This window comes from Poecile atricapillus, chromosome Z (assembly GCF_030490865.1).
Source record: "Poecile atricapillus isolate bPoeAtr1 chromosome Z, bPoeAtr1.hap1, whole genome shotgun sequence".
NCBI classification, from domain to species: Eukaryota; Metazoa; Chordata; class Aves; order Passeriformes; family Paridae; genus Poecile; species Poecile atricapillus.
The window spans coordinates 92,376,160-92,402,159 of NC_081289.1; the positions used below are offsets into that span (position 1 = coordinate 92,376,160).

The 26,000-nt window shown below is 41.9% G+C and overlaps 1 protein-coding gene across 2 annotated transcripts in view; it reads left to right on the forward strand.

The window, feature by feature from the left end:
- Positions 1–373: 373 nt before the first annotated feature.
- The window catches only part of PALM2AKAP2 (PALM2 and AKAP2 fusion), a 265,174-nt gene continuing 239,547 nt past the window's right edge, over positions 374–26,000 (forward strand). The window contains exon 1 of one of the 2 annotated variants that reach the window (XM_058864758.1): positions 374–703. In XM_058864758.1, the coding sequence (XP_058720741.1) occupies positions 659–703 (45 nt within the window). In that variant the 5' untranslated portion in view covers positions 374–658. The remainder of the gene's footprint in view (positions 704–26,000) is intronic. The other variant, XM_058864759.1, reaches the window with a different exon arrangement.

Genomic DNA, 26,000 nt, shown 5'->3' on the forward strand with positions numbered 1-26,000 from the left:
CCCCCAGAGTCCACGCTCTCCCTCCTCCTGGCAGCCCTGTCGTTTCCCTTATCCAAACCTGCTTCAGCTGGAGCTGGAGCTGCAGCCGCCGCCTGCCTGTCTGCCGCAGCTCCCCTCCCTGCGCCATGTGCCACCGTCCTTCCCTGCGCGCTGTGCTGCTCGCTAAGGACATGCTGTGGCACAGCTGTCTGCCTCCTCTGCTGCAGTCAGGCAGGTTTGTATTACTGTGCACGCTGCTGATGCCGAGCTCCTGTCGTGACCCAGCACCCCATAGGAGGAGCAAATGAGCTGAGACGTCAACGCAAAAAATTATAGCCATGCGAGCTATCCCTCTGCTCAGCTGCTTGGAGAGTGCCTACATGGTTTGTGTGACAGCACCAGCACACAGAAGCAGCACTGAAATGCAGTTAGCAATACAGCTGGGAGACAGGCAGCCAGGCAGGCACTGGTCCAGTGACTAAAATGATCGTACCGTGAGCCAGCCTGCAGTGCCTCCAAAAGTGGCTGACTGCTACACTGGAGCTCGGCTCTCTTTGCAATTACTCCAGTTTCCCCCGGTGACTGCAGTGTGCGCTCCGTTTTGGTTTTGTTTGCCTTTTTGTTTCACCCTCCCACCCACCGGTCTCCCTCTCTCTCCTCCCGTGTCCTTCTCTCCAGGATGGCGGAAGCAGAGTTGCACAAGGAAAGGCTCCAAGCCATAGCAGTAAGTCAGTTTCCTTTTACTTGCTCTTTTGTCCTTAGCCGTGGGTTGTTGGAGGGAAGGGGGGATTCCAGCACAGTGGCTGGGAAGCGCCCGGACAGACTGGATTGTGCAAAGTTGTGTGTGGAATTCCCTGTTTGGGAAATGAGCTGTTAAAGTCTGCTTTGCGGGATTTAGCGGAGAAAGAGGACTCTGAGGAAGAGCATTGAGCTGACACGTGCAGAAAGAAAAATATGAATGCACAGTGGCATGCTTAAAAGATTGATGATAGGGAAGAAAAGAAGGAATAAATGGAGAGGAGAGGAGATTGCAGGAGAAAACCGGTACTCTGCTGAATATATATTTTTTCACACTTGAAGGTTTTCCTTAGCTGATGAAGAAGTCAAGCAAAATTATCTGCTGCAGGATGGCTTTTAGTGCAGAAAATAACTGTGATAGTGCTAATTTTAAGACAATCGAACGCAGACACTGCATTATCAAAATTGTGTAATTGTTTGATTTACTAGTTACACTGTCATCTCAGATCCATAGCTGAGAACGCAATTTCAGAAAAAATTTCCTGCTGAGCTGCATTACACCAGGGGTAAAATCCTGGCAGGATTGAGCCCCATTTCAGTTATAACTTTTGTTTTTCTCATTTAGCGGAGTATTTGGATTGAGCCACAAGCTCATCTGGTGCAGACCTTGGAGGAATGTGGGTAGTGACACCTGGTGAGGAAGGGGCCTGGGTGTTTAAGATCCACCGTCATCCTGGCATGCAGAAACTGCCAGCTCATCTTCTAGCATGTCACAGGCACCGTGTCAAAAGGCCTGTGTTTCTGTGGGCACTGCCAATCAGACAGCCCCATACAGCCTGCCCTTGTTCAAGTGACACCCAGCTCTTCTTCTTCCCCATGGCTGAGATGTTGATGCAGCTGTGCCAGTCCCAGACGGATGGCACAGTCCGTACCGGGAACCACACACCTGGAGGTCTGAAGGGAAACAGAAGATGGCAGAGCCCACATGGATTTAAGTTATCTTCCCCAGTTCCCCCAGTGATCAACAGATGCTACATTTTTCTGTAGCTGGCACAGGTTACAGATTTCTTTTGTAGTGTAACAGGAATGGCTGCTGCTGCTTCTGCTGCTGCTATTGTTCCAAGATATTTTTCTTAAGTCCACTACTCTGCTGAAATTTAAAATAACCAGATTTAAAAGAAATAGATTAGGGATTTTTCTTTCTGAAATATTAACTGTAAAAGAGAAAATGGTATCATTTGATGTGGGAAGGGGAAAGCTATAACCATTTAATTTTCAGGCAGTGGAAAGTAGATGCATATTTTTAAGCTGGTTCTCAGTTTTTTATCAACATAGGCATTGCCATATCTCAAGTGGAAACACCAGGAATGTTCCTCCAGAGGCAAACCTCACCACTGCTGGTGATTTGGGACCCTGTTATGGCAGAACTACTGCAGAGCTGCTCTGTGCTGTGCTGCAGTGCATAGCTCTGAAACACTTCTGTCTCCACATTAAAAAACAACAAAAAAAAGGTTTCAATTATTGTTTCTTCTTTCAACTGCTGCATAGCAGAACACCAGAAGACACTCATTTCCACATGATGTCCTGAAACCTCTGACCAAAGCAGATCAAATGCTCTGGTTCTTAGTGCTCTGCATCTCACACCAATGAGGCCATTATGGATTTAATATTATCACCTGGTGTATGCAGATTTTACAGAGGGTTTATGCTGGCATAATAGAAGGGCTTGAGAGTCTGGGCCTCCACTTGCTATACATATTTCCTTTTTTGGTTTCTATTTCTGGTAATTCATAAAGCATAGTAAGTAATGTATGCAGTTAATTAGATTGAAAGAATTTTCTTCAGCACAAAAAATAATCAGCCTTATTTTAAGTGTTAGTGTGGATCCATGAACAACTTGTTTGCTTAGCATTCTGCAGAGCAACAGGTCTTCCATATAGTCTTGTTAGTTGACAATTCTCCTATGCTTGGGCTGCTGTAAATGTTTGTCAGAATGCAGAGAAGTTATTTTGTAGTGTAAGCTTTGCTCCATCAAAATGAGTGACATGCCACAAGTTAGGCATTTCCCTCCTGCCACTGATTGGCTAAAATAAGGTCAATTCTCAAATTCTGTATGGCCTTTCTCAGAAGAAGAAAGAAATGGCATTTCAGTTCAGCTTGGTGTTTTATCTGTTTGAACGCACTGCAGTATCTGTCTGAGATGAAAGAAGCTTACTCCAGCATTCTGTGATCACACTGGTTGAATGCTAGACTTACAGAAAGAAATCCAGTCACCACTGGGTCCTCTACACACTGTTCTCCGTACATTTGCTATTATAATCACCATGGTAAATGAGTTTGCTGGAAAATTTCCAGAGTAAATTTTAAGTGTGCATCACTGAATACGTAAAGAAACAAATCCAAAAAGAGAAATATGAATGTTAACACCAGAAAGCTGACTGGTTTTGAAGAGTTTGAATTTATACTTTTTTACCTTGACTTACCATGGTTTTAATATATGCTTCTCTGGCACAGAGGCAAGTGTCATAGGAAGAGGAAAAGAGGGAGTCTACTGTTAGGACATTATTCTAAACCTCAGTGAATGTGGGTTAGCCACTTGTTTTGTCTGCAGCAAATACATAGCCTCTCTGTGCATTCATGTTCTATCTGTAAACTGTGAATAATAGACTCTGCCCTTGTCTTAGAGAGGTGTTAGAGATGCATGCAATTGAGCTGTACTTGGATGCCATGGTTTACCAGGACAAGAAATAGCTAAACATATCTTTAAAATAGAATTTGTGATTCTAAAACCAGAGAAGCTTCAAATGTGTATGTTTTAATGTCATTGAAATGCTTAAGCTGTGATTTCGGATCTTTCCGAAGTCCCTAAAATTCACACACTGAAAGACTCGGGGCACTGTGCAAATCTGGTTTGAGAAATAGGAAGATGTGAGACAACTACTAAAAAGTGGAACCCAGTTCTCCCTGCTTGGGAGGAAAACATAAACGCTGTGTCCTAGAGAGGTTCTGTGATGACTAGGAGTGATTGGTTTTCTGATCCCTGCTTGAGCAGAGGTCACATCACATCTTCCAACTTGGATGTCATGTGTGCTACAGACAGATACTGGTAATGTTTCTGCCATGACACACTATGCTTAACTAGGCCTGAGCCTGAATCACCACAGCACCCATCTGCTGCCTGACCAGCAATGGAGCTGAGTGGTGACCGCTCTTAATCGTGTAGGAAGATGCCTTCAGTAGGCACACAAGAGGTTAAAAGAGGAGGCCTGAAGCCATCTTCTCTCTGACCTTGTTCCTGTATAGAGCACTTCACTGTTTTCATCTGCTTGTTTCCTGAAGGGGATTGGTGTGTAAAATTTTGGGTGAAGTAGGAAGCATTTTTGTGGCTTTAAAAAATATGCTGTCTGCAAGTTGCTGAGAAGTTGGGAATGTAAATAGTCCCAGACTCAGTGGCCTGGGGACAGGTGAGCTGACGTAATTTATTTTATTTTGGATAACTAACGTGTGTGGCCCCAAGATTTGTTACAGGGCCTCACCTCTGTGACTGTAGAGAACCCCAGAAGACAGTGATCTAAACATAGACAAGTATTTACAAAACCTAAGTATTTTCTGTCCCTTATCTTGTAATCATAAAGCTGTGAAGTGGGGTGTTGAGTATTGATTGGTGCATCTGGGATACAAATGCACGTACAACGTGGTAAACGTGTTATCCTTACATCAGGTGAGTTAAATGCAATCACTGAGGAGCAGCACTGAGGAAAAATTGTCAGCTAAACCAACAACCAGCACAGGAGTTGGAGGAGGTTTCCAGGATCAAGAGATGTCCAGCATACAGATTCAAGTGGGAAGCTACCATACTGATTCCTTAGCAGATAAAAACAACAGCAGTGACGGTCCCTCACAAGTGCCGAGCTCAGAGAATCAGTAACTCAATTAGAGTATTACTGACATTCAATTAGCCACACCAAAGATACCTCCTGCCAAGCAAGACCATTCTTGCCTTTTCTATAAAATGGTAAATTTGTTGAGCTGAATCTAACGTTACTTAGATGTCATCAGGGGATTTACCTACTATGGCAGGACAGTGGTGTTTAAAAATAGCCCCCTCCTGTGTCAGCGTGGTCTGCCTTGGATTAAGAACTGGCTTTTTGACAGGTCTCAAAAAGTTCCAATTTGTGGGGGAGACTGCTGTTCCATGAGAGCAAAGGCGGGGGAGAACTTACAGAAAGCAGCTTTTCAAGATTTGAAGGTGTTCCCCAGTTGTAATTTGATGTAAATCGAAATTGCTGGTGTGCAGGTAACATAACGAGTGGTGGAGGAGTTGGATATACTACATAAGGAGAGCAAGTTGGATTATTTGGAAACTGGATCTTCCATTTAAAGAAGTACTTCACACCTGTGTACAGCTGGCATTAAGAGAGGCCAGTATGGGTTTGTGCATTCAGATTTAAGGTACTATGGGGCTAGCACCACAGAAGAGGGCTCTGCAGTCTGAGCAGCGCTGCCTTTGACAAGGAACAAGTTCTCAATAGGAGTTTGCGAGTATTAATACAATTAAAATAGTAATAAAATCTTTTGGAAAGACGGTACCAGGATAGTTTCAGTATCACAGTTGCGGGTAAGCTAAGCATTCTGTATTTCTGGGCTGGACACTCAACAACTGCAGTTGTTGTTGAGTGTCCAACTCAGAAATACAGGATGCTTAGCTTACCAGCAACTATGGTTGTCATCATGTAGTGTCCATAGATTTCAGAAAATTTGTTGGCAAAAGAGAGTATCCCTTCTTCCTCTTCTCATCCTCCCCCCACAAATAGCTATTACTCCACAAAATGAAAACCCATTACTAGTACATCATATCCAGGATCATTTTACTACAACACTGCTCCATAATTTTCCTGAGTCCTTCCAGGGAACACTGTCATGAAAATTAGAATGCGAGAAATTAGGTTTTGAGAATCACCTAGAAAGATGTGGCAAATGGATTTGATGAACAGTTTACTATTGCTGTGATAGCTTAATACACTAGTTTCCAATGCCTTCAATTAGGAAGTAATGCTTTTGTCCTTTAAGCTAAGCATGGGATCAAATCCATCTTAATCCAGTTATCTTCAGACCTAAAGACTGAAGGGAAAAATAAAAATGCAGCAAGATATGGAAAAAACAAGCCAGCTGTGACTTTCCTGCTTGGAAAATAGGTGAGCGAGAAGAATCTGCAGAAGGAATGTGTTTTGGAGTGAAAGGATAAGTAAATACTACTTGCATGTTTTGGCAAAAGGATTAGTAGGTATCTAAGGAAGGTAACAACTGTGGGCAAAACAAACACAAAAAAATGTTCTCACTGTAATGAGTTGTTAAGCTGTAGAGCCCAGTTCTCCAGGACACAGTGGATGCTGAAGAGTGCACTCAGGCTTGAGAACAAACCAGGCATGCTCATGGAAATGGAATCCGTAAAGGACTTTCTCATTAGAAGCAGGTTTTGAATTGCAAATTATTAGAGGCTGGCAGAATTGTGTTTTATCTGTTTGCCTCCTAGATCTGCTTTAAGCACTGTGAAGCATGGGCTAGATATCCTGATGAAGTGCAGCCATCCTGTGTAACTCAAACAATTCAGATTCCTGGAGTAGCCAAATCTGGAAGGTTTGACACTGAAGAAAGCCCTCATTGCGATACTTACTTGAATTCAAACTCATTTGAATATTGCTATATAGTTTAATAGAATTTTCCCATTCCCCCCTCATTATCTTATTTGCTCCTATCATATTTATCATGTCATATTTATCATAGCTTACTTATTATATTTATGGCTCTGATTAATCACAACCATTCCTCTGCCATCTCTTTTCTCAGTGGTCCCAACATCCAATACCTGAAACAGAAAAAATCCTTCTGTAGCTGTAGCTCTGCTTCTTTTACATTCTGAGCTATAAACTCAAGGGATAGTGAAACCTTACCATAATTCCAGAGTACTCAGGTGAGGAAGACCTGGCAGAGTAAACTATGGGGTTAGCACAAACTAAATCTAAATTAATTTAGATCTTTACTGTGAGCATGACACAAATCTCTGTGATTGCTGTGAACCTCACTGCAAATCAGCCAAAGGAGAGAAATTACGTTTTCATTGTGGTAAAGGATGAAGAGAAGTGACCCTGCACACAGATCTGCTGCCCTACCCTGAACTGCAGCAATACTGTGAGTCATCTTCATAGCAGACCTTACACAGAGAAATACATGCAAGCAGAGTTGTACCTTGCCATTACTTCTGGCACATATAAAGCACTGAGTGGTTATGCACAGTGTCTAAAACATTACAGCCTTTGCCCATACTAAGCCAAAAGTCAAACAAAAATGCCTAAAATATCTGAAAACTAAAATGACCTTCTCAAATTTTATCTGTATTTTTACTTTAGGAATGTTTAGATGACAGCAAGAGAAGCAGAAATATGATGAAAAAAAGTTCTGTCAAAGTATCTGTGAAAACTAGGTAAAAAACTAGAGAAACAGAAACCTATTTGCTCTTGAGAAATTTCTAGACAGTTTCCAGACTTACCCAAAGTCAACTGTTTAAATTTAGAATTGTTTCCACAGCACATTCCTAGCCCTTAACACATCACCAACATCTTTTGAGCACAGACAAGAAGGCTGAGATACTGGATTTTACTTTGTGCCTTTCAAATTATATTTTGAAAAAGAAGCTGAAAATGGGTGGAAAGGTTCTGTGATTGTTTTGTTGGTTTTGTTATTGTTTTGAAGTCTCTTGTTAAATAAAAAAAGTTGTGAAAGATCTACATTTTTGGAAACCATTCAACAGCTCTAGCCTGGAGTGTAACTTTAAGGACAGATTTCCCATTCTGTGGTATTAGTGGGGTAGCTGTTCATCTGAGGTCACACTATGGGATTTACACGCCATGCTTAAGGTAATGGATAGCTGGGTAGTTAGGTTGAAGGTAGGATAGGCCTGAAAGGGGTGCCGCAGTGATACTCAGCCTCTCCTTGGGCAGTCCTGCTCTTTTCAGGAATCACTCCTTGTATGTATCTAACTCCTGATCTGCTTTACAAGTACTGTTTTATTCTTGCACAGAATGAAGTGTATCCTTCTTGCAAGGCACAGTCACCAGCAAGATGGTTCATCTGCCAAGTGTATTTGATAAGGTATTGGACTATGCACCTCTAGTAAATTATTATTTATTACCTTGCCCTCTCTCAAATGGCACAGGAACATGTGCTGAGCCTGTGTGTGCTGAGGCACTGGTTGGACTGAGGATGCCTTCCAGAAGCAGGACTTGGAACCAAAGAGATGCTACCCCTGCCTCTGGTCCTAATTTCCTAGAGCAGAAAAGCATTTTCTGTTGCAAATTCTGATCAGGGAAAGCCATGTGGTTGCAAGGGTTAACATCACCCAGCAAATCGGGTGGCAGTGAAATGGGTATGGCCTTTTGGCAATTGCACACCGGACCTGTGTAGTTCTTGACACACAGATGCTTTTTGTTACTTAGCTGATTTCCAGTGAGGTTAGATGCCAGAGACTTGTAAAGCTTTCTTCCTCTTCATGAGTAAAAACAAATACTCTGTACACAAAAAAAGGCCAGCAACCAATGCATTTTGGAGAGCTCTTTTTGGAAGGAGACAGACCTGCCCTCATCTATGAGCTGCTGCCCCTTCTAGACAGCACACAGCTCAGGTTGCTGATGTAGGCAGTGCTCAGACTGTTTTAATTTGAGCTGCCAGCGTAATTTGTCAGTATCCACAGACAGCAGCAGGGTGGGGCTCAGCCCCTCTGCAGTTCCAAATAATAGCAGTCACTGGCAATCAGCTGGAGATTTGGGATAGCAGAGATGTGTTCAGGTATTTCCAAAAAATTACCAACCTTGAAAGAAAACCCTCATTTTACCACCAGAGGACTAAGTAAAAGGTGCTTTCCAGTTTTTTGAGGCTATGTCATTGTCATCTCCTCTGCTTCAGCCATGTTCCTTTGCCATACAGAGTTGCGAGCAGCACTGCAGTAGAGGGAAGTAACCTGGGCAAGTAATGGCTGAGGAGACCCTTTTAAGAGGCTGAACATTGCGGACAGAAATTAGAAGCCAGGTTGCCGTGTAATTTATTGCTGGAGGAGGGAGCGCTGAGCAGCCCGTAGCGCTGGCTGCAGTCACCCAGCTGCAGTCTCGTTACGGCACAGCAGCAGCAGGAGCGAGCGCAGGGCTCACATAGCTCGGAGCGAGTGCGAGCGCCTGGCCATTAATTAACCAGATGGGTGCCACTGCGGAATGACTGGCTCTTCCCAGAGGGAAAGAGTATACAACCAGTACACAACTTCTCCTAGTTAACCTCTCGTGGAAAAGCTCCTCTTTCTATCAGGCCCTTGGAAAAGCTCCTGCTGACAATGACAGTTTTTTTAAGGATTCCTAGTCATCCAATTCCCATTCGGAGCATAAAGCAAGCATTTGGCATCCAAGGTGTCACTAAATTTACGATAACTGCAGCACAGGGGACTGGATTGTCTCACATGCTGGCATTGGTACAAAATAGCTGTCTTGAATGTGTTGGCCAGTTCAGGCAGCTCTGTGCAGATAGTATTTGAGAGTTAATCCCTTATCTCTTTTGAATCATTAACTACATTGACATAGAAAGTAAAGCTCACTTGCTAGTCATGTGTTTGTTCTTAATAAATAAAAGCACATGGAAGCACTTGCTGCATGTCAGAGAAACAGGCTCCAGCAGCAGTCTGATTCAGCATTGAAAGCTGTATCTTTAAGACTGCTCATTGTGGTAGGGATACCTGCTCCATTAGGAATGTACATAAACTCATCCCAGCATCACCAAGATCTTAGCAAATTGTTCTGGTTAAGGAAGTAACTTCAAACCAGACAGGAAAAAATCTAGCTTTTTAAAAAAATAAAATCAAGAAAAGCCTAAATGTAACACTTTTAAGAACTGTGTCCCTGAACCAGTAAAACAATGAGAAGTACTGGTTCTCTGTGTTAAATGTACAGTTGTTATTGCTGAAGTTTCAAAATGTACAAGATTTAGACTAAAATACAATATAGACAATAGTATATAGACTATATAGGATGTCTGAAACTCATCTGTGAAATAGAGACCTGTTCACACTTTCCATGGTTTAGCTTTACATTATCAGATTACCAACTTCCTGGTTTCTTGAGGAAAAATAATATAATTCGTTTTTGAGTATTCTTTTCCTTATCTTGTGTGACATTGCTTATGATGCTGATCCAAGGTTTTAGCGAGACTAATGTGTCACAGACCTTCTCTGTAAATTTGCCAGTAATTCAGTTCCAGAGTGTTCCTGAGGAGTTGTTCCAGAATCAATAAAGATTACAACATAGGCAACTCTTCACCTTTTTTTTTCCCCTGGGATTTTAATAGAATATAATAATTCATAACTCTGAAAGCAAGGGGTGTTCAAAGATTATTCCACTTCTGAGAAGGAGGGGCCGCTTTTATGTGTGTGTGTATACACAGAAGGTGTGTATCTATGTATACACACACACATAAAAGCTTGGTATATATTCTAGAATGCTGTTTGTTAGGCACGTGGAATGGTGTTTTGGTCAGACCCATGCTGGGTGTTAGTCTACAAGAAATCCATGGGCACAATGGACAAGAGTCTAAGAGAGTCAGGAATGAACAAAAGTGGAAGAACATTACTGCTGAAGCAAGACAGAGTTGTCTGCCCTGGTGAAGGAAATACCAATGTTTAGCTGATCCTGTGTAAGGGTAGAAGAACCTTCTGTATTCCTTCTAGGGCAGATCCCCAGTATTTTTGCCTGTTCTCAGATGTTTCTCAGTCAATCAGTGATAATTAGTCTGCATATAAAGGGTTCTTCTTCAGCCAGTCAGCTTCTTTGTAATGCCAAGCACAATCCCTCCCTGGGATTTGGTAGCTTGACATCTGGATGCTTGCAGACCCAGAAGAATAGTTTAACCCAACTGCAGTGGCAGAAATCTGAAGCTTGATTGGTTTACTTTGCATTTTGAATGGGTGAAGTTTGTGAGTAATCAGACACTGGAATTCAGAAATGTTGGGTAATCTGATCATGTTTGAGAACATAAAATTACCTTTCTTCCTGTAGGAGAACCACCAGTCCCTATTCTCTTCTGCAGCAGGATCCTATTCTGCTTCCAATCAAGTTTATAGGAAATTTGCTGCTAGTTTCAGTGGTGAGCAGGAACAGACCCATAATATCTCCATAAATATTCACACCATTTCTCACTCTATCATCACAAAAAATGCCAGATCTGTGCCAAATCAGACACATAAATCAGACTTTCCAGGAGGAAGTATAAGGATGAGGATGAAAACAGAAAGTGAGATTCACTGTTTGTCTAACCTTAAGAGCTGCATGCTTTGCCATTTGTCAAATGGTTGTATAAACAGTACAGAGGCACAGTTAGAAAGTGCCTAAACTCAACTATCCAAAGTTCAAATTTTTATGAAAAAAAAAAAAATACTAGATTTTAAACTCTGTGTTCTTGCTCACCCACAGGAGAAAGCCAGTTTTGGCAGCTTGGTTCTCGTAATACCTACTCACTGCTCTTGATTTCTTCCCTTTTTACGTTTTTTTATGTTTACCATTTTATGCAAGAGTGCAGATATGCCTTTGCTGGAATAAGCTCCCCATGCTTGAACTGTGCTTTGCAGGGAGCTACTTTTTCAGTACAATCTTTTTCAACAGTTTTTTCTCTTGGTATAAGTATTACAAATAGGAGCAGGTGTTTGGAATAAAGAAAAAAAATATATAGTAATGATAGTACCATCTCGTTTTTCTGCTCAGGCAAGGGGTAGAGAAAGGGGTAGAGATAAACTGTAAAAAGAAGAGATATTTTCAGTTTCAGAGAAACCATGTTTGTGGTTTCTTTGTTAATCCTGCAAGGTGTGAAACTGTGAAGGCTCTAGCCTAAAATCAAAGGGAATGAGAACCCTACCCTTCATCTTGTGCAAACAGAATTAAAGCTTCAATACTCTGACTGAATTTCATTGTTATTCTTTTTATCCAACCCAAATTGGCTTTGAGTTGCCTTTAAAAAACAATGCAAAACTTTGCACTGAAACTTTAAAGCCTATTTGGGGGCAGGAAAATAAATAGTGAGTAATCAGTAGGACAAATAAATTGTCAAAAGCCTCTAAGAAAGCTCAACTTCAGGCAGATTTCTTTGAGGCTACGTCTTGATCTGTATGGGCAGAACGCCTTTCAAGCATGCATTAAGGTAAAGCAACAGGTTCTCAAATTGTAACATACTTACAGATTTCTTTTTCTCTATTCCTGTATTTTAAGACAGCTTATGTCGTATTTAAGAAACTAATCAGAGAGAGCCTTCACTGCTGATGTGCAGTTAATATTGCTCTCCATTTGTCTTGGTCTGAAAGACAGGAGTGTGCTGAGGAAGGCAGGAGTCTCCCTTGGAATGGAAAATGCAAACCCCTTCCCTGTGAATTATTATAATGATGGAATGAATGAAGGGTCTCTCAGGCAGAGTTCCTCACCGGTGTGTCTGACAGAGCAAACAAGCAGCAGCAGCTCTGGCATTATTCCCGAGCAGAGCGGCCCCGGCACCGCTCCACGCCCCGGGCGCTCTCCCCTCACTGCAGTTCCGGGCACGGCCGCCAGGGGGCGCTGCTGCTCCCGCCGGAAGGGGCGGGGCGGGGACTCCTCCGGGCCGGCAGGGGGCGCTGTGGCGCGGGCGGGGGCAGCACGCGGTAATGGCGGCTGGGCCCGGACGGGAGGGGATGGGAGCGAGGCTTCGCTTCACAAAGCCTGGGGCACCAAGCCCCTGCAGGACTCTCGGGAGCAGCGTGCTGGGCCCGCAGGAATGAGCAAAAATCCCGGGGTGGTTGACGAGATGTATCAAACTCCGCAGCTGTAGCGGGAACCGCTGGACACCTCGGCAGGCAGGGGATGCGGGCGACATTGTGGCGAAAACTCAGAGCAGTGGCAAAGGAGCGGCAGGGACGAGGCAGCAGCAACCGGGCTCCAGGTCCGAGCAGGCCATGGAAAGGCGGGCTCGGGATCCTGGGGTTTTTCCCCTGAGGCACCCGAGCAGATGGTGAAAAGTCCCTTTTTTTAGTGAGGTAGGGTGTTCATAAGGTTCCAGTGCGACGGCTGCTCTTACGAGCAGAGCTCCACTCACGGTAGAAGAGAAGCAGCAGAAGACAGAACCCCACAGTGGTGATGTATTCTCCCCACAGTAACCACAGCCCCTCTCCCCGCCGAATGCCGAGAGCACAAGAGACATGGGGGATGCACCCAGATCTGTCTACCCAGGCCAAATCTCGAGGTATCTCTGCGCTCCATGAAACCCCAGGTAAAGAAGGAGTAGCCAGCTGCACCCTTCCCCTGAGCTGTGACAACTTCCTTTGTCTCTCTTAAGTATCCCGTCCTTATTGTCTCCTAGCAACACGCATGGGGAAAAATTCTCTAAGAGAGAAAAAAAAAAAAAAAAGAATTCCTAACACCCAACACCATTTCAAGCTGTTTGTCCTTTTTTAGCAGTTTTTTTTTAAATCTTACTAAAGCGTCACTTAAACCATTAACGATAAACAGTTGGTTTGCTTGTGGATCTATTGCTGAAGCATTATATGTTTCCAGCTGCAATCCAGAATTGAAGATATTCAGTACTTGGAAGTGTAAAGGTGGCAAAGCTGGTGACAGGCTCTTGCTGTGTTGTAGCAGAAATTATGTCCTGGGTTTTGCAGTATTGCAAGTATCACACAAAGTGTGTGACTTAAAAATTCCACTCAATCTTTCCAGACCAGTTCCTATCACTTTAACTAAACAAAACGCTTTTGGGGTACCTGAGAAATAGCAACAGTGTTTTTGGCTGGTTCAAGAATTGAACTCTTTTTACTGTGAAAAGCATAGTTTTCCAAAAAGTCATTGTGTAAGTGGCATTCAGCTTTCAAATTTTATTGTCTTTCAAAAGTTAATATAGAGTATCTAATCTACAAAATGTTGGAAATATTTTCCTTGGCTAAAAGACATTAAAATAGTAATTACGATCATTTAGAGCGTATCTAAGTCATACACTGAAGTACCTCCATCTGTACAAAGAAGCACATCTGGCTTCTAGGTCTGCTAGGTATCCAAAACATGTCCTAGTTGTAACAAACCAGGTTACCAGGATGGATGTGCAAAAGATATCAAAGGTAATGGAAACAAGCTGGTAACTTGCTCCAAGATGTGCTCATCCTAACTGTTCTCTGCTTCCCTCAAAGCTGAGAGAAGCAGAGAGCAGTTAGGATGAGCACAGCTGCCTCTGCACTGTACTGTGGTGTATGGCATTCATTAGCTCCCCATCTGACTCAAAAATACGTGCCAAAGAGCCCTCCTCAGTAAACTCAGCATGAAGTCTAAACTTTTGTTTCAGAAAGGAGGCAAAAGAGTCTTTTATTATTCTCCTTAGTGTCCTTATTCAGGCATCTTTTTCCAACCAACCACCATCAGAAACTTGAGTTGTTACTTTATCTTTTTTCTTCTGCAGTTCTGAAAAGGACTAGTTATTTATCCATTTTTTCCCTGACATACCAGTAAGAGCAATATTGTCAGAAGTATCCAGTAGCTCTTTACTCTGCCTGACTTTTCAAAGCCTGCATTTTTCAGAAGGTATATTGTTATGTAATGCTTCATATATCCAGAATACTGTTGTATTGATCTGGAAGACATTGTGAAACTTTACTGCATCTGACTTTTGCATCTGCTAGAAATCTGAAGAAAATCTTTATTCTGATAAGTTTCACAAGTGGCAAATTGAGCAACAGTACACAGTCAGGGATAGGAAAAACTTGCACTCACCCTTTTTATATTGATTGCATCCTTGGTCTTCATAATTTTAAATCAATATTTATTTGTTTCAGTTTCTCCTTGAAAACACTGATAAAAGGAAGGAGAGAAACTAGCTCTACTCACTAGTAAGGAATAAAAGGCATACTATTGGAGGCAGCAGCATTGGTTATGCAAAAACCCATCAAACACCCCTCTAATAGTTTCAGTTTGTCACAGAGTTACAGGTTTTTTCATGCCACCTGAACTTGTGGCCGCATCCTTCCCTACAAAATGTGGGTTGTGATACTTACTTTGGCACAGAAGCAGTGTGAAAACCATCTACATCAAGTCTAAATGGTGTTTTGAAGATGGAACTTCAGGCATAAGTGCTTTCCAGACCTTTACTATTTTGTCTCCAGCAGCTGATGAAGCTTGATGCTACCATGGAGGCAAAAAAAACCCCATTAAACACCTCCTGAATAGTTTGAGTTTCTTTCTTTATTGGCAGTGGAGAATATAAATCTCTATCGTTCATTAGAGCATTAGAGCAGTGCCAGCTGAGGTCTACACCTCAAGTGTACATCCATTCCACACCATTGTGCCAGCAAAACAGCAAACATGTGCCCAGTGTCAGCCTCCAATAGAGCATAGAGCAGGGAAGATGAGAAATGAGCACAAAAAGGTGAAATAATTTACTCAAGACATTCAGGAAGCTGAACCCTCTTTTCACTCATGCAGTAGCAGGCTTCACACTGAACCCCACTGCCCACATCCATGTTATCTGCTGTGGTCAGATGTTCCCACCCTACACTGAAACACACAGTCCACTGACCTGCTTCTCTTTAGGGTGCTGAAAGATCCTGTGTGGGCACAGGGGTCTTGTCTTATCTATCTTATCTGCAGGATGCTCTGATCCTATAGTGCCAAGATCTGTGCCACCGCCATAGGCTGTGCCAGCAAGGCCTTCAGGCTCTTCTGTAGAGCTTTCATGCCTTTTGAGTAGCTGGCATCAATGGACTGAATCTTCCTACATGTGCTGCACTGCTTCTTCTCAGCCATGTCATGTATATTCTGTGACTACACATGTGTAATCAATTAACCCATCAGTTTCCTTCCTTACTGCCGTCATGCATGCGAGCAGCCACACCAATTACACACTTTCAGAGATGTTTCAGAGGTGTCTGAGGACCAGAATTTGCATTAAACATCTGCCTGGTGACTCCAGTACAGACACACCTGGTACAAGGAGGAAACTGCAATCCAACCTGCTGATGTGGCTTTTCTCCCTCTTGTTGATGTTCATGATCACTATAATTGTCTGTCTAGTCTAATTTGCTGGGCATAGGGGCAGGTTTTGTTAGTACCTTTGCAATATGGGGTGGAGTTAGGAAGCTGATAAATCCTCACATAGAAATATGCATTACAGCATCAGCTATGACCTACACATGTGTTGGAGCACTCCCAAGCAAAAGTACAGGCTGGGCAGAGGATGGATTGAGAGCAGTCTCTGGTAGAAGGGCTTGGGGGTGCTGGTGGGTCAGAGGCTGGACATCACCTACCCCATGATGTGTCAGTGTGCACTCAGAGCCCAGGAAGCCAAATGTGTCCTGGGCTGCATCCAAAGCAGTAAGGCCAGCAAGGTGAGGGAGGAGTTCTGCCTCTCTGCTCCTCTCTGATGAGACATATCTGGAGTGCAGTGTCCAGTCCTGGACACAGCACTCTAAACATAGGCATCCAACATAAAAAAGATTTGAAATTATTGGATCGAGTCCAGGGGAGGCCATGAAGAGGACTGGGAGACTGAACCACCTCTCCATGATGACAGGTTGAGAGAATTAGTTGTGTTCAGCCTGGAGAAGAGAAGGATCCAGGGAGACTTTATAACACCTTCCAGTGCCTAAAGGGAGAAGAGAGGTGGGGAGAGAGTTTTTACCAAGGCATGTAGTGGTAGGGCAAGAAGTATAGCTTTAAACTGAAACAGGGTAGATTTGGATTAGATATAAGGAATAAGTTCTTTGCTGTGAGGGTGGTGACACACCCACACAGGCTTCCCCAGGAAGCAGTGGATACACCATTCCTAAAGAATTCAAGGCCAAGTTGGATGGCACTTTGAGCAACCTGGTGTAGAGAAAGACACCTTCCACTTGGCAGAGGGGTTGAAGCTAAATCATCTCTAAGGTCCCTTCCAACCCAAACCATTTCTATGATTCTCTGAATAACATATTTCTTTATTTTTAGGAAACAAAGCAAGAACATCCCCTCACAGTGTAGCATGACCTAGGAAACTTGCCGTTCTATCTCTGCAGCAACAGCACTTACGGATCTAGCTTGATTTCTCTCCCTTTCTATTTTAGCTCACAGACATATTCAAAGGTACTGCCCCATGGCACGTACCTTTAAAAAGAAAAAAAAAAAAAATCACTTAGGCTGTGCTTAAAGAATTATTTTAGGAAGGAGAAGCATAGGCAGAAATATTTTTGGCTGTATAGAACTGTTCTGTCCAAGTAATTTACAAATGACATAACTGTGGCCTATATTTTCAAAAATCTTAGCAGTGGAATGGATCATTTTTGCTTCTGACTTTCAAGCTGTGATCTTGGACAGGTGGTGGGAAATTTTGAGGTTTTTAAGGCTGTTAAGATTCAGAGAGGAAAACCAAAAAGGTGGAAGTGTTGGCACTAGTTTCCTAGCAATACTCATGGCAGGAAGAGAGCGTTTTCAAGCATCAACAGTTATCAGGATGGTCAGCCAGCTAGCTGCTCAACAAGGATGCACTCAGGATGAGCAGTGTTAAAAGAATCATATTTTATTAGTATGTGTATCTTTTCTGAATGCCAATTGTTCAATACAGGACAGCAGAAAAGATCATTATGGCAGACTTTGACTTGGCAAAAGTTGCATCAGGAAAGAAGATTCTTTTTCTATATCTCTTCTTATTACAGAGAATTTCTTATAGATGGAAAAGTATTACTGCCACTCCCACTGAATACTCTATGCAGGCCAAGACATGCTTAACGGTTTGTTTAGAAAAGTATTTCTAAATCTTCTCCCTTTTCAATGAATCCATACAGATTTAGTCTTTGTCCTTTACTTGATATATCACCAAGCATCAGAAATTTAACTGTTTGCAAATGACACTCGACTTCTGTTTGTTTCATTATCAGACTGACTTAATCATATTTTTTCTGCTTTTCTTCTTTACTTCTGACATTGTCATGTCTTTGATCTAAGCACTGTAGCAGTCCAGTGGTGTGCCCCAGCATGGCAACTGGCCATAATGGAGACAAGTAAAGTCATCTTTTGTATAAATACACCTATCAAGTATTGCTTGGTAGTTCAAGCCTTGTCATATTTGGATGTCAATCAGGACCCTGCCTGATACAGCACCAAAAAATATCCAGTAGCAATGTACAGTGGCCAAAATATACTTTGCCATGGAAAAATCCATTGTTTAGCACTGTACTTTCTTTAAGGTTTTTTTTCTTCCTCTTGATAAGAGAGCAGAAGAGATTATATAGCTCCTGTTCCATCCTCTGTATGGCTGTCCTTGCACATTTTTTAATATCCTTACTGTTTGTCATGTTACTTTTATTCACCCATGATCAACCTGAAGTTTCTCTTTAGAATGCAAACTCTTGACCAGATTTGCTGAAGAATTCAGCATTCAGCATACAGTAGGAAAGGGTTTCAATTAAAGAGGCACCCTTGAAAATACAGACTCTCTTGTGCCCCCATTCCCTTACATTTCTGTATGGGATGGGTTATATTTTCATAATATGTCTCTAAATGTAGTGAACATGTCTACATAAACTCCTGGTGGGTGGATCCCATCTGTTTCCACACTATAAGAAAATGTTTTAGAAACCTAAAGGAAAGTTATAAATGTACCAATCCTTACACCCTATCCCAGCCTCTCATTTTCTTGTCCTCTTTGATGTCTCTCTATGCAAATGCCAAGACTGAAATGCAGCTCTTTTTCTAAATCTTTCTTTAACTCAAAACTTAATTTTCTTCTTTCTCTTACAGAGTTTGAAACTCTGTCTCTCAGTTTTCCTTTGGAAGAGGGTAAATAATATACATTGGTTATGTATTTACTTGCCATTAAACTTTTTACCCCCTGTAATTCAGTCTCATCAGACTATTCTGTTTCTGAGAATCAATTACAAGATACAAGAACCATCCATAGCAATTACCAGATACATCTTTCTCGTATCACAGTTTAAAGGAAATTATTCCAGAGGGAAATTCTTGGCAAGCTTACTATTATAAGTTATAGGGAAAAGAGTGGGGAGGGGAAACTTTGTAGGAGCTACTGTTTTTTCCATCTTTAGATTGTAAAATGATGCAAAAGACTTGTAAAAATGCTGTGGACATTTGAAAAAGAAAATCATGTGTATCTGAGCAAGAGTTAAGATTTAATTTGCATTCAGTCACTTCCTTGGCAACTCTATTGCTTTAAGCTTATCATCCTTGTTTCCTGATGACAATGTGTTACTGACATCAGCTTAAGCTGATGGCAAAGATATTTAGAAAATAAAGTGTCATCTCATGGAAGTGATCTGCCTGTGACACTGTGATGCACACCGAGGTGCCCAGCTGAAGCTGTGTAGTCGTAACTTTGCCACTACATAGGGGAACAAAAAGGATCGCAGTGCACTAAAAGAGAGATGTTCTTTCTTACTGGTTTGCCTGGAAGAATATGGTTATATGTTGATTCCATAATGAAGTGGAGATATGGCTTGTAACATACAGATAATAAAAAAACCCACTGCAATATTTTATATACTTTTAAGTTGTTTTTCACAGTTCAATCGTACTTCCATCTCTTCACTGCATTCATAAGGATTCCTTAATTCCTTTTTAAATATGAAAGCTAAGATTCCCATGTAGTCGTATAACTGTACAGCCAAGGTTTTAAGACAAATATTGTGAAACTTATTACAAAATCACAAGAGTTGGCAAAACAAGGCTAGCCATAATTGTTTTGATATTCCTCCTGTGCATAGGCCACAGAGACATTTAAGACTTTTACTAGTAGATCTGCAGAGGATATAATCTGCTTTTAGCAAGAAGTTTAGTTAAGTATCAGAAGCTTACTCTTTGAGACCTAAACTGAAAGCACATGCAAAGTTAAGATGGAGAGCCTGCAGCTACAATTAACTAAAGACTGCTTTCATAGTGACCACACCTTAAAAAACAACTTTTGTAGGATAAAATACAAGAATTGCAGCAATGATGTAGGTTATGTATGTGTAAAGATTGCTTGTTTTCTGTGTTTTTTATGAGTAAAGCCCCTCATCTGGGGCTTCTTGATATTACTGCAGTGCACATGAGAGTACCTATTACTCCTAAGCTTAACTATTGCTTTATAGTAATTCAGAATTTCAAGATACAAAATAAAAAATTTGTTTCTCTTGCATGTCAACTAAACGGTGACAATAGGTTTGATTATAAAAATTATAAAAATTATAAAAATTAGCAAATTACAAAAATATTAGATTATAAAAATATAAAAACTGTTAAGCTAATATATCTGCCCTTTGCATCCTGCTCCAATTTATCATCTCATAACAGGTTAAATGAACTTTTCTCTCTCAAAGTATTTATTTAGCATAACAAAGTATGATCTTGCTCACACTATGAATTGGAAAATAGCTGTTGTGATGCCACATTGCATATTACACTCTTCACACATGCAGGAACATGTAAATGATACAGAAGAACTGAAGAATTAATGTCTGCCTACAAAAAATCAGATAGCTTTGTGTATCCACAGAGCTAACCCAGAGTACTGAATACTTTTCAAATGTGATGCAGGAAGAATTTACTTTTTCCTGGTGTAACACATGTGATTGCTCTCCATGAGAAGCTGTCACGAAAATGTTGTTTGAATATTGAGATAACTGGCACAGGAAGGTTTTCCAAATTTGCGTCTGTGACAATACCATGTGACATCTGCTTTTTTGGGAAGGAAGATGAAGGTAGTAGGAATAACCGTTGTGTTTTCATGTGTCCCATAAAAAAATCACATCTTTCTAAAATGAGAACAAATTTTGGTCTAAATGCTCTTTGGGTTTTCAAGCCTTGTTTCATTGCATTTAGGGTGGCTCTAGAAAAAGTTCGATGAGCTGTCTGTAAGAAATTTTAGGTAACTGGGCAAGTATGTTTTCTGGTTTTGAGAGTCCTCTGGCTACTGCTGTAATGCAGAATGGTGAAACGTAAAGACCGAGACAACATCCAACCCGGACGTGTTTCATAGCTGTCCTATGGTACCATCCACAATCTGCAGTATTTGACAGTAACAGGGCACAGAGACAGGCAGAAATTGCGGTATTTTGGTTTACCCAAGATTAAAAGGAGGGAGCTGGTACAGCAGAAGTGCTCAGGAATGAGTTTTACCTGAAGTGTTAATGGTCAAAAAAGCTAAGACTCCTTTGTTGGGCAACATATCACTCAAGTCAAAAGGGTTATGTTAGGGAGGTGTTATCTAGCATTTAAAGTGTTCCTCAGTGTTCCCCTCCCTGCCTGAGCTGGGTAGCTCTAAGTCAGTGACATCTAGATGGTTGGTACACTGTGTTGGGAGGTGAGCTTCACAACATTTAGGGACTGCTGGGCAGTAAGACCAGCTCACCCTTGTGTGTATGCATTCATATCCAGCCCCACAAAGACCTCACGGCTCTTTGTTCCTATTGAAAATGGTGGACAACAGCACTTAAGCTCCTGTGCAGAATGTAAGGCCCTGTTGCTTAAAGGCTAGACCACTTTTATGAAGTGACATTGAGGTGACTGACTGCTCATCTACCCTGAGAATACTCAAAGGACCTGCTAAAAATCTAAGAGCACTTCCTTTGATTGGCTGCTGGTACAGAAACAAGACAGGCTGCTCCTTCAGTAAAAATCCTCATTGTGCCAAATGCAAGAGGCTGACCACTTGTGCGATTTGAGCACAGCCTAGGTTTTAGTAGTGGGGGAAGGCCACAGAAGTGGCTTATGTGAGAAGCTGCTGGAAGCTTCCACAGTGTCCAGCAAAACCAGTCTCTGATGGCTCTGAAGATGGACATGCCACTGGCCCAATTAGAGAGGCTGGTAATGCCTCTGTGATGACATATTTAAGAAGGAAAGCAAAACCAGCACACAGTCAGTTTCTCCAGGGGTGGCACGCTGCCAGCACTGGGGCATCTCAGTGCAGCATGCGGCAATACACCACTGCCATTACCATTTTGGTGTAGTCTGAGGTGAACCTTGCCTGCTTGGCCACCTGTAGCCAACTGCACTGCAGGCAGAAGAGCAAGGCTGGTGGCAGCAGCTTCTCATTCTTGGCGCCCCACATGAAGAGAGGTGTTAAACAGCGCCAGCGCTGTGGCAGCTGCAGCCACCCACACAGTGATGGGGAGGCCACATGTCTGGTGGCAGAAGCATGGTGAGCAATTCTCCAGCACAGAGCCTGGATGAGACTGGCCTCTTGGCACTGCGAAAATCTTTGAAGTGGTGAAACTTGTTGACAGTGGTACCTACAAGCAGCAATTTTTCTTTTAGTCGGAGAAAGAGGAGGAATTGAGAACATATGGAGAAAGACAGCATGGTAGCACAAAGGTCAGTGAAAAGAGAGGGGGAGGAGGTGCTCCAAACGTCAGAGTCAAAATTCCTCTGCAAGCCCGGATGCGGACGATAGTGAAACAAACTGTCCCCCTGTAATCCTGTAAAATGTGAAGTCTACAGGGAGTGCAGAAATCCTCTTCCAGCCAATGGGAAAGGTACCCATGCCAGAGTGAGTGGAGCCCAAAAAAAGATGTCACCCAGTGGGAGACCTGAAGAGAGAGAGAGGGCCCCTGCTTCCAGAAACAGAGAAAAGTGGCACTTGGTTCCAAATTAGAACATCTTATTCTTAAAAATCTACACCCCACTGAATGAGTGACCCACAACACAGCAGTTCTGGGAAAACCGTTTTGCCTATGGGAGGTATTCATAGCATAGTAAAGAAAAGCCTCCTCTCCCTGAATGAACTGAAAAGATCTCAGGTAATGAACTGACCAACATCCCACCCCCCCCACCCACCATGCCATGTCTTCCTGTGCGGTGGGTGGGAAGGAAGGAGGGGCTGGGGGAAAAGGCTTATTTTTCTTCTCAATATTCTCCTCTGACTCTGTTAATAATAAATTTACTTTATACCTTCAAATTTGAGCCTGTTTTGCCCTTAAAATGTTTGTAAGTTTTCTTCCAGTCCTTATCTCAGTTCATGATCCCTTTGTTGTTTTTTTCCCTCCTCTGCTCAGCTATAGAAGAGGAGAGTGAGTGAACAGTTTTCATTACTGCCTGGCATTTGGCCAGTGTCAAACCATGGCACCACAGCAGACTGACTGAGGATTTCTGCCATCAGCAACCTCTTCTAGCCACCTGTTAGCAAATAATAGTGGTTTTTGTCATCCCCATCATAGCACTTTTCTGCAAGTACCAGAGCTTTGCCAAGGTATCTGTGCCAGGCACAGAGGTCTTGGAAAGCCTGAGGGACTATCACAAGTGCAGGCAGTCATGACGCAAGAGGTTGCAACATGCAGTTCAGCAAATTTGACTGCTCAGGGTTGTTTCTTTTTGTATTGAACCAGTTAAGTTACTGCCATTCGTAGCTGGCTGACTGGGTTTTAGAAGTCACCATAAGAAAATATTAGCAATGCACGAACAGCCAAGTGATCTGTTGGAAAGCTGAGAAAGAAGATGTTTCTGTAGAGAAGAATGTATGGAAGACAAAAATTTCTAATTGGTTGGGGGAAAAAATCAATGCTTTCTGAGAATCTGTGGAAAAATTAATTAATTATTCTTTGCAGATCCTTTTATTATTCTGTGCAGCTGCAGGAAAGGGCTGTGTAATTTACATGCGTTCTTGAACTAAAATGTGTGGTCTGGTGACTAGACATGGTAAGAGGACAAGAATTCCTCTCACTCCTCAAGATTTCAAAAACTCTTCAGTGTCCTTTCAAAAACAAAGAAGAAACACTTCATCTAAAAAGTAAAAGGTCATCATTATTTTTAATCTGATGAAATATTTTAGTATTTGAATAATCTCTTTATTTCTGATTAATATTTGAGCAGTGTTCATTAGATGTGAAACAAAAATATGCCTTATGGAATAAGCTTAAAATCTTAGAAAGCTTAAAAATTAAAATGTCAATTTTTAGTTCCTACAGTGGCCCCAACTTAAGTCATACTGTGTGTTCATTAATAGCTCTTAATTGTCAGTCCATCTTATAAAATGGACACATAGGTAATTGCCCTACTGTGCAAGAACCATATGATGAAATGGAGAATTGGATTTGTGGGCTGCACATGACCCACAGGCCATTTTGTTTTGCAGGCCTGCTGTAGCAGGTGTCCCCTAAGAGGGACACGGTCTCTAAAACAGACCTTAAAAGTAGTGTGTAGCTACATATAACTGTCTCATAACTCCAAGAGTCCTTCAGATCTGGTGAGGATGTCACTCAGCATGACTCTGGCCTGCCATGAACAATGATGGGGCAAAATGGCCTAGAAACCCTATAACAAATAATGTTTCATATGCCAGTGACATTGCGGGTCTAAAACTGTCCCTTTCCAGTGCAGTTTTGCTTTCCTCATGGACAGGAACTTGCAGTTGCTAAAAAAGCATGCAGGCAGGAAAGAGAATCCAGCCTTTTATGAATCCCACACCATAATCAAGATAAAATTTGCTTCATTTTTAATAAGATAAGACTGGAATACTAATAGAGGAAAGCTCAATTATTTTAAGTCCAGAGTATTCATTAAGAAATAGCAGACTTGCCATTTTATTGTATCCAAGGGATTGATGTCTGAAAATGTATTTAGAGGGATCTCATCTGCATTTTGGCTAGCCAGAAGCTGTGCACTGTATGCCCATGTCCCTCTACTGCTGGAGCTGCTGACACACATGGTGTCAGACAGTGATCTCCAGTTTGTGTCAGAAGGCTACTGCAAGACACTAGGAGCAGGTACCTCTTGGCTGGCCAGCTGTTATTTTCTGTTAATCTCTTTGGTTTGTTGAATACACTATGCAAGCACTCAGAAGGGACAGTGAGGAGAGGGAAACAGCAAGCCCCTTTTGTACACTGGAAAGCCATGCCTTGAACAGTGGTACATATCTGTGCGGTAAAGGAGACTCCAATATTGCTTAGTTAGTGATTGAAGATCATATTCTCTCTGCTCATATTGAACTGTAGAAGAGTTAAATATTTTTCTAAATGGTAACTAGGAAAACTTAGAGCAGGTTAAGATCTTTGTAGCTGAACCAAAGTGGAGAAAACTGTTTACTAGTAGGTTCAGCAGACCCACAAAGAGACACAAAGACTGCATTAAGATCAGCAATTTCAAGAATACCTCATGTACTCCTTTTATATCATGTTCACAAATGCAGTGAAGTGTGTAGGAGCGGAGACATATGTGTAGGTGCTCCAGGCCCAGCTGAAGCCTTGAAGAGGTGACAGTAGCCACGTTCTGGACAATATTTTTCTAGACCCTCCACAGCTGATGGAAAGAAAAGCCCATATTAAGCCAAGGTGGCTTACTTTCCAGAGAAAAAGACACCTCAGAGCTGATACACAGCTACAGAGCAAAGAAGGCAATTGCAAGCCGCTGCAACAGTGAAGTCCTTTGGAAAGCTGACACGTGCCTGTGCTTACATTCACACGGATTTTAGGTGATCATTGCTTTGGAAGGCGAGAACTGAGGTTCCAGGCAAAATGTATCTGGAATGTTCTGTATTTATTTACTGCATAAATTTTTATAAAACCTTCTCACAAATTTCACTTTTAAAAATTAAACTCCTTGACAGATAACATTTGTTCCTATTTAACAAATTGAAAAGAGTAAAGGGAGATTATATACTTGATCATAACTATAAGATAACTAAATATAGAAAAGAACATAAAATAGGAAAGAGTCCTATAATTAGAATTCCTATAAAACAGGAAAGAATCCCCCCTTTTCTTTGGGGATGCTATCAGTACGTCTTTGTATAAAATGGGGTTCAAATTATTTCCAAAGGATTTGTGGATCCACCGTCCCTCTTCATGACTGCTTTTACCCAACGTAAGGTGGACTCCCCCAAATAACAAAACTTAACAAGAGAATAGGAGGCTGACAAATTAAAGTGTTCATTTGACTAGAAACATCTGGAAAGCAGAAGGTAGTGTTCCACAGACTTGTCTTTTGACTGATTGCTGGAAATTATTTGCAAAGCTCAACCAGTGCAGGAAGCTTAATACAGAAGATGAAAAAAATACCCTGTCTTTGCAGTAGCTGCAGTTGTTTGTTGTTACTTTTAAGATCTGTGACTTAGGCTGAATAGCAGAAAGAGCTTTGAAGTTACCATTATGTGTAGGGAAATGTGTTTCATGCACAGATAAATGTTAGACATCTTCTTTGCAGGATATCTGTGGAAAAACTGTTGATCTGTTAACTTACAGCCCAGTTCAAGCCTTTCTGATTCCACATGGCTGTCCCTGATCACAGAATGAATCA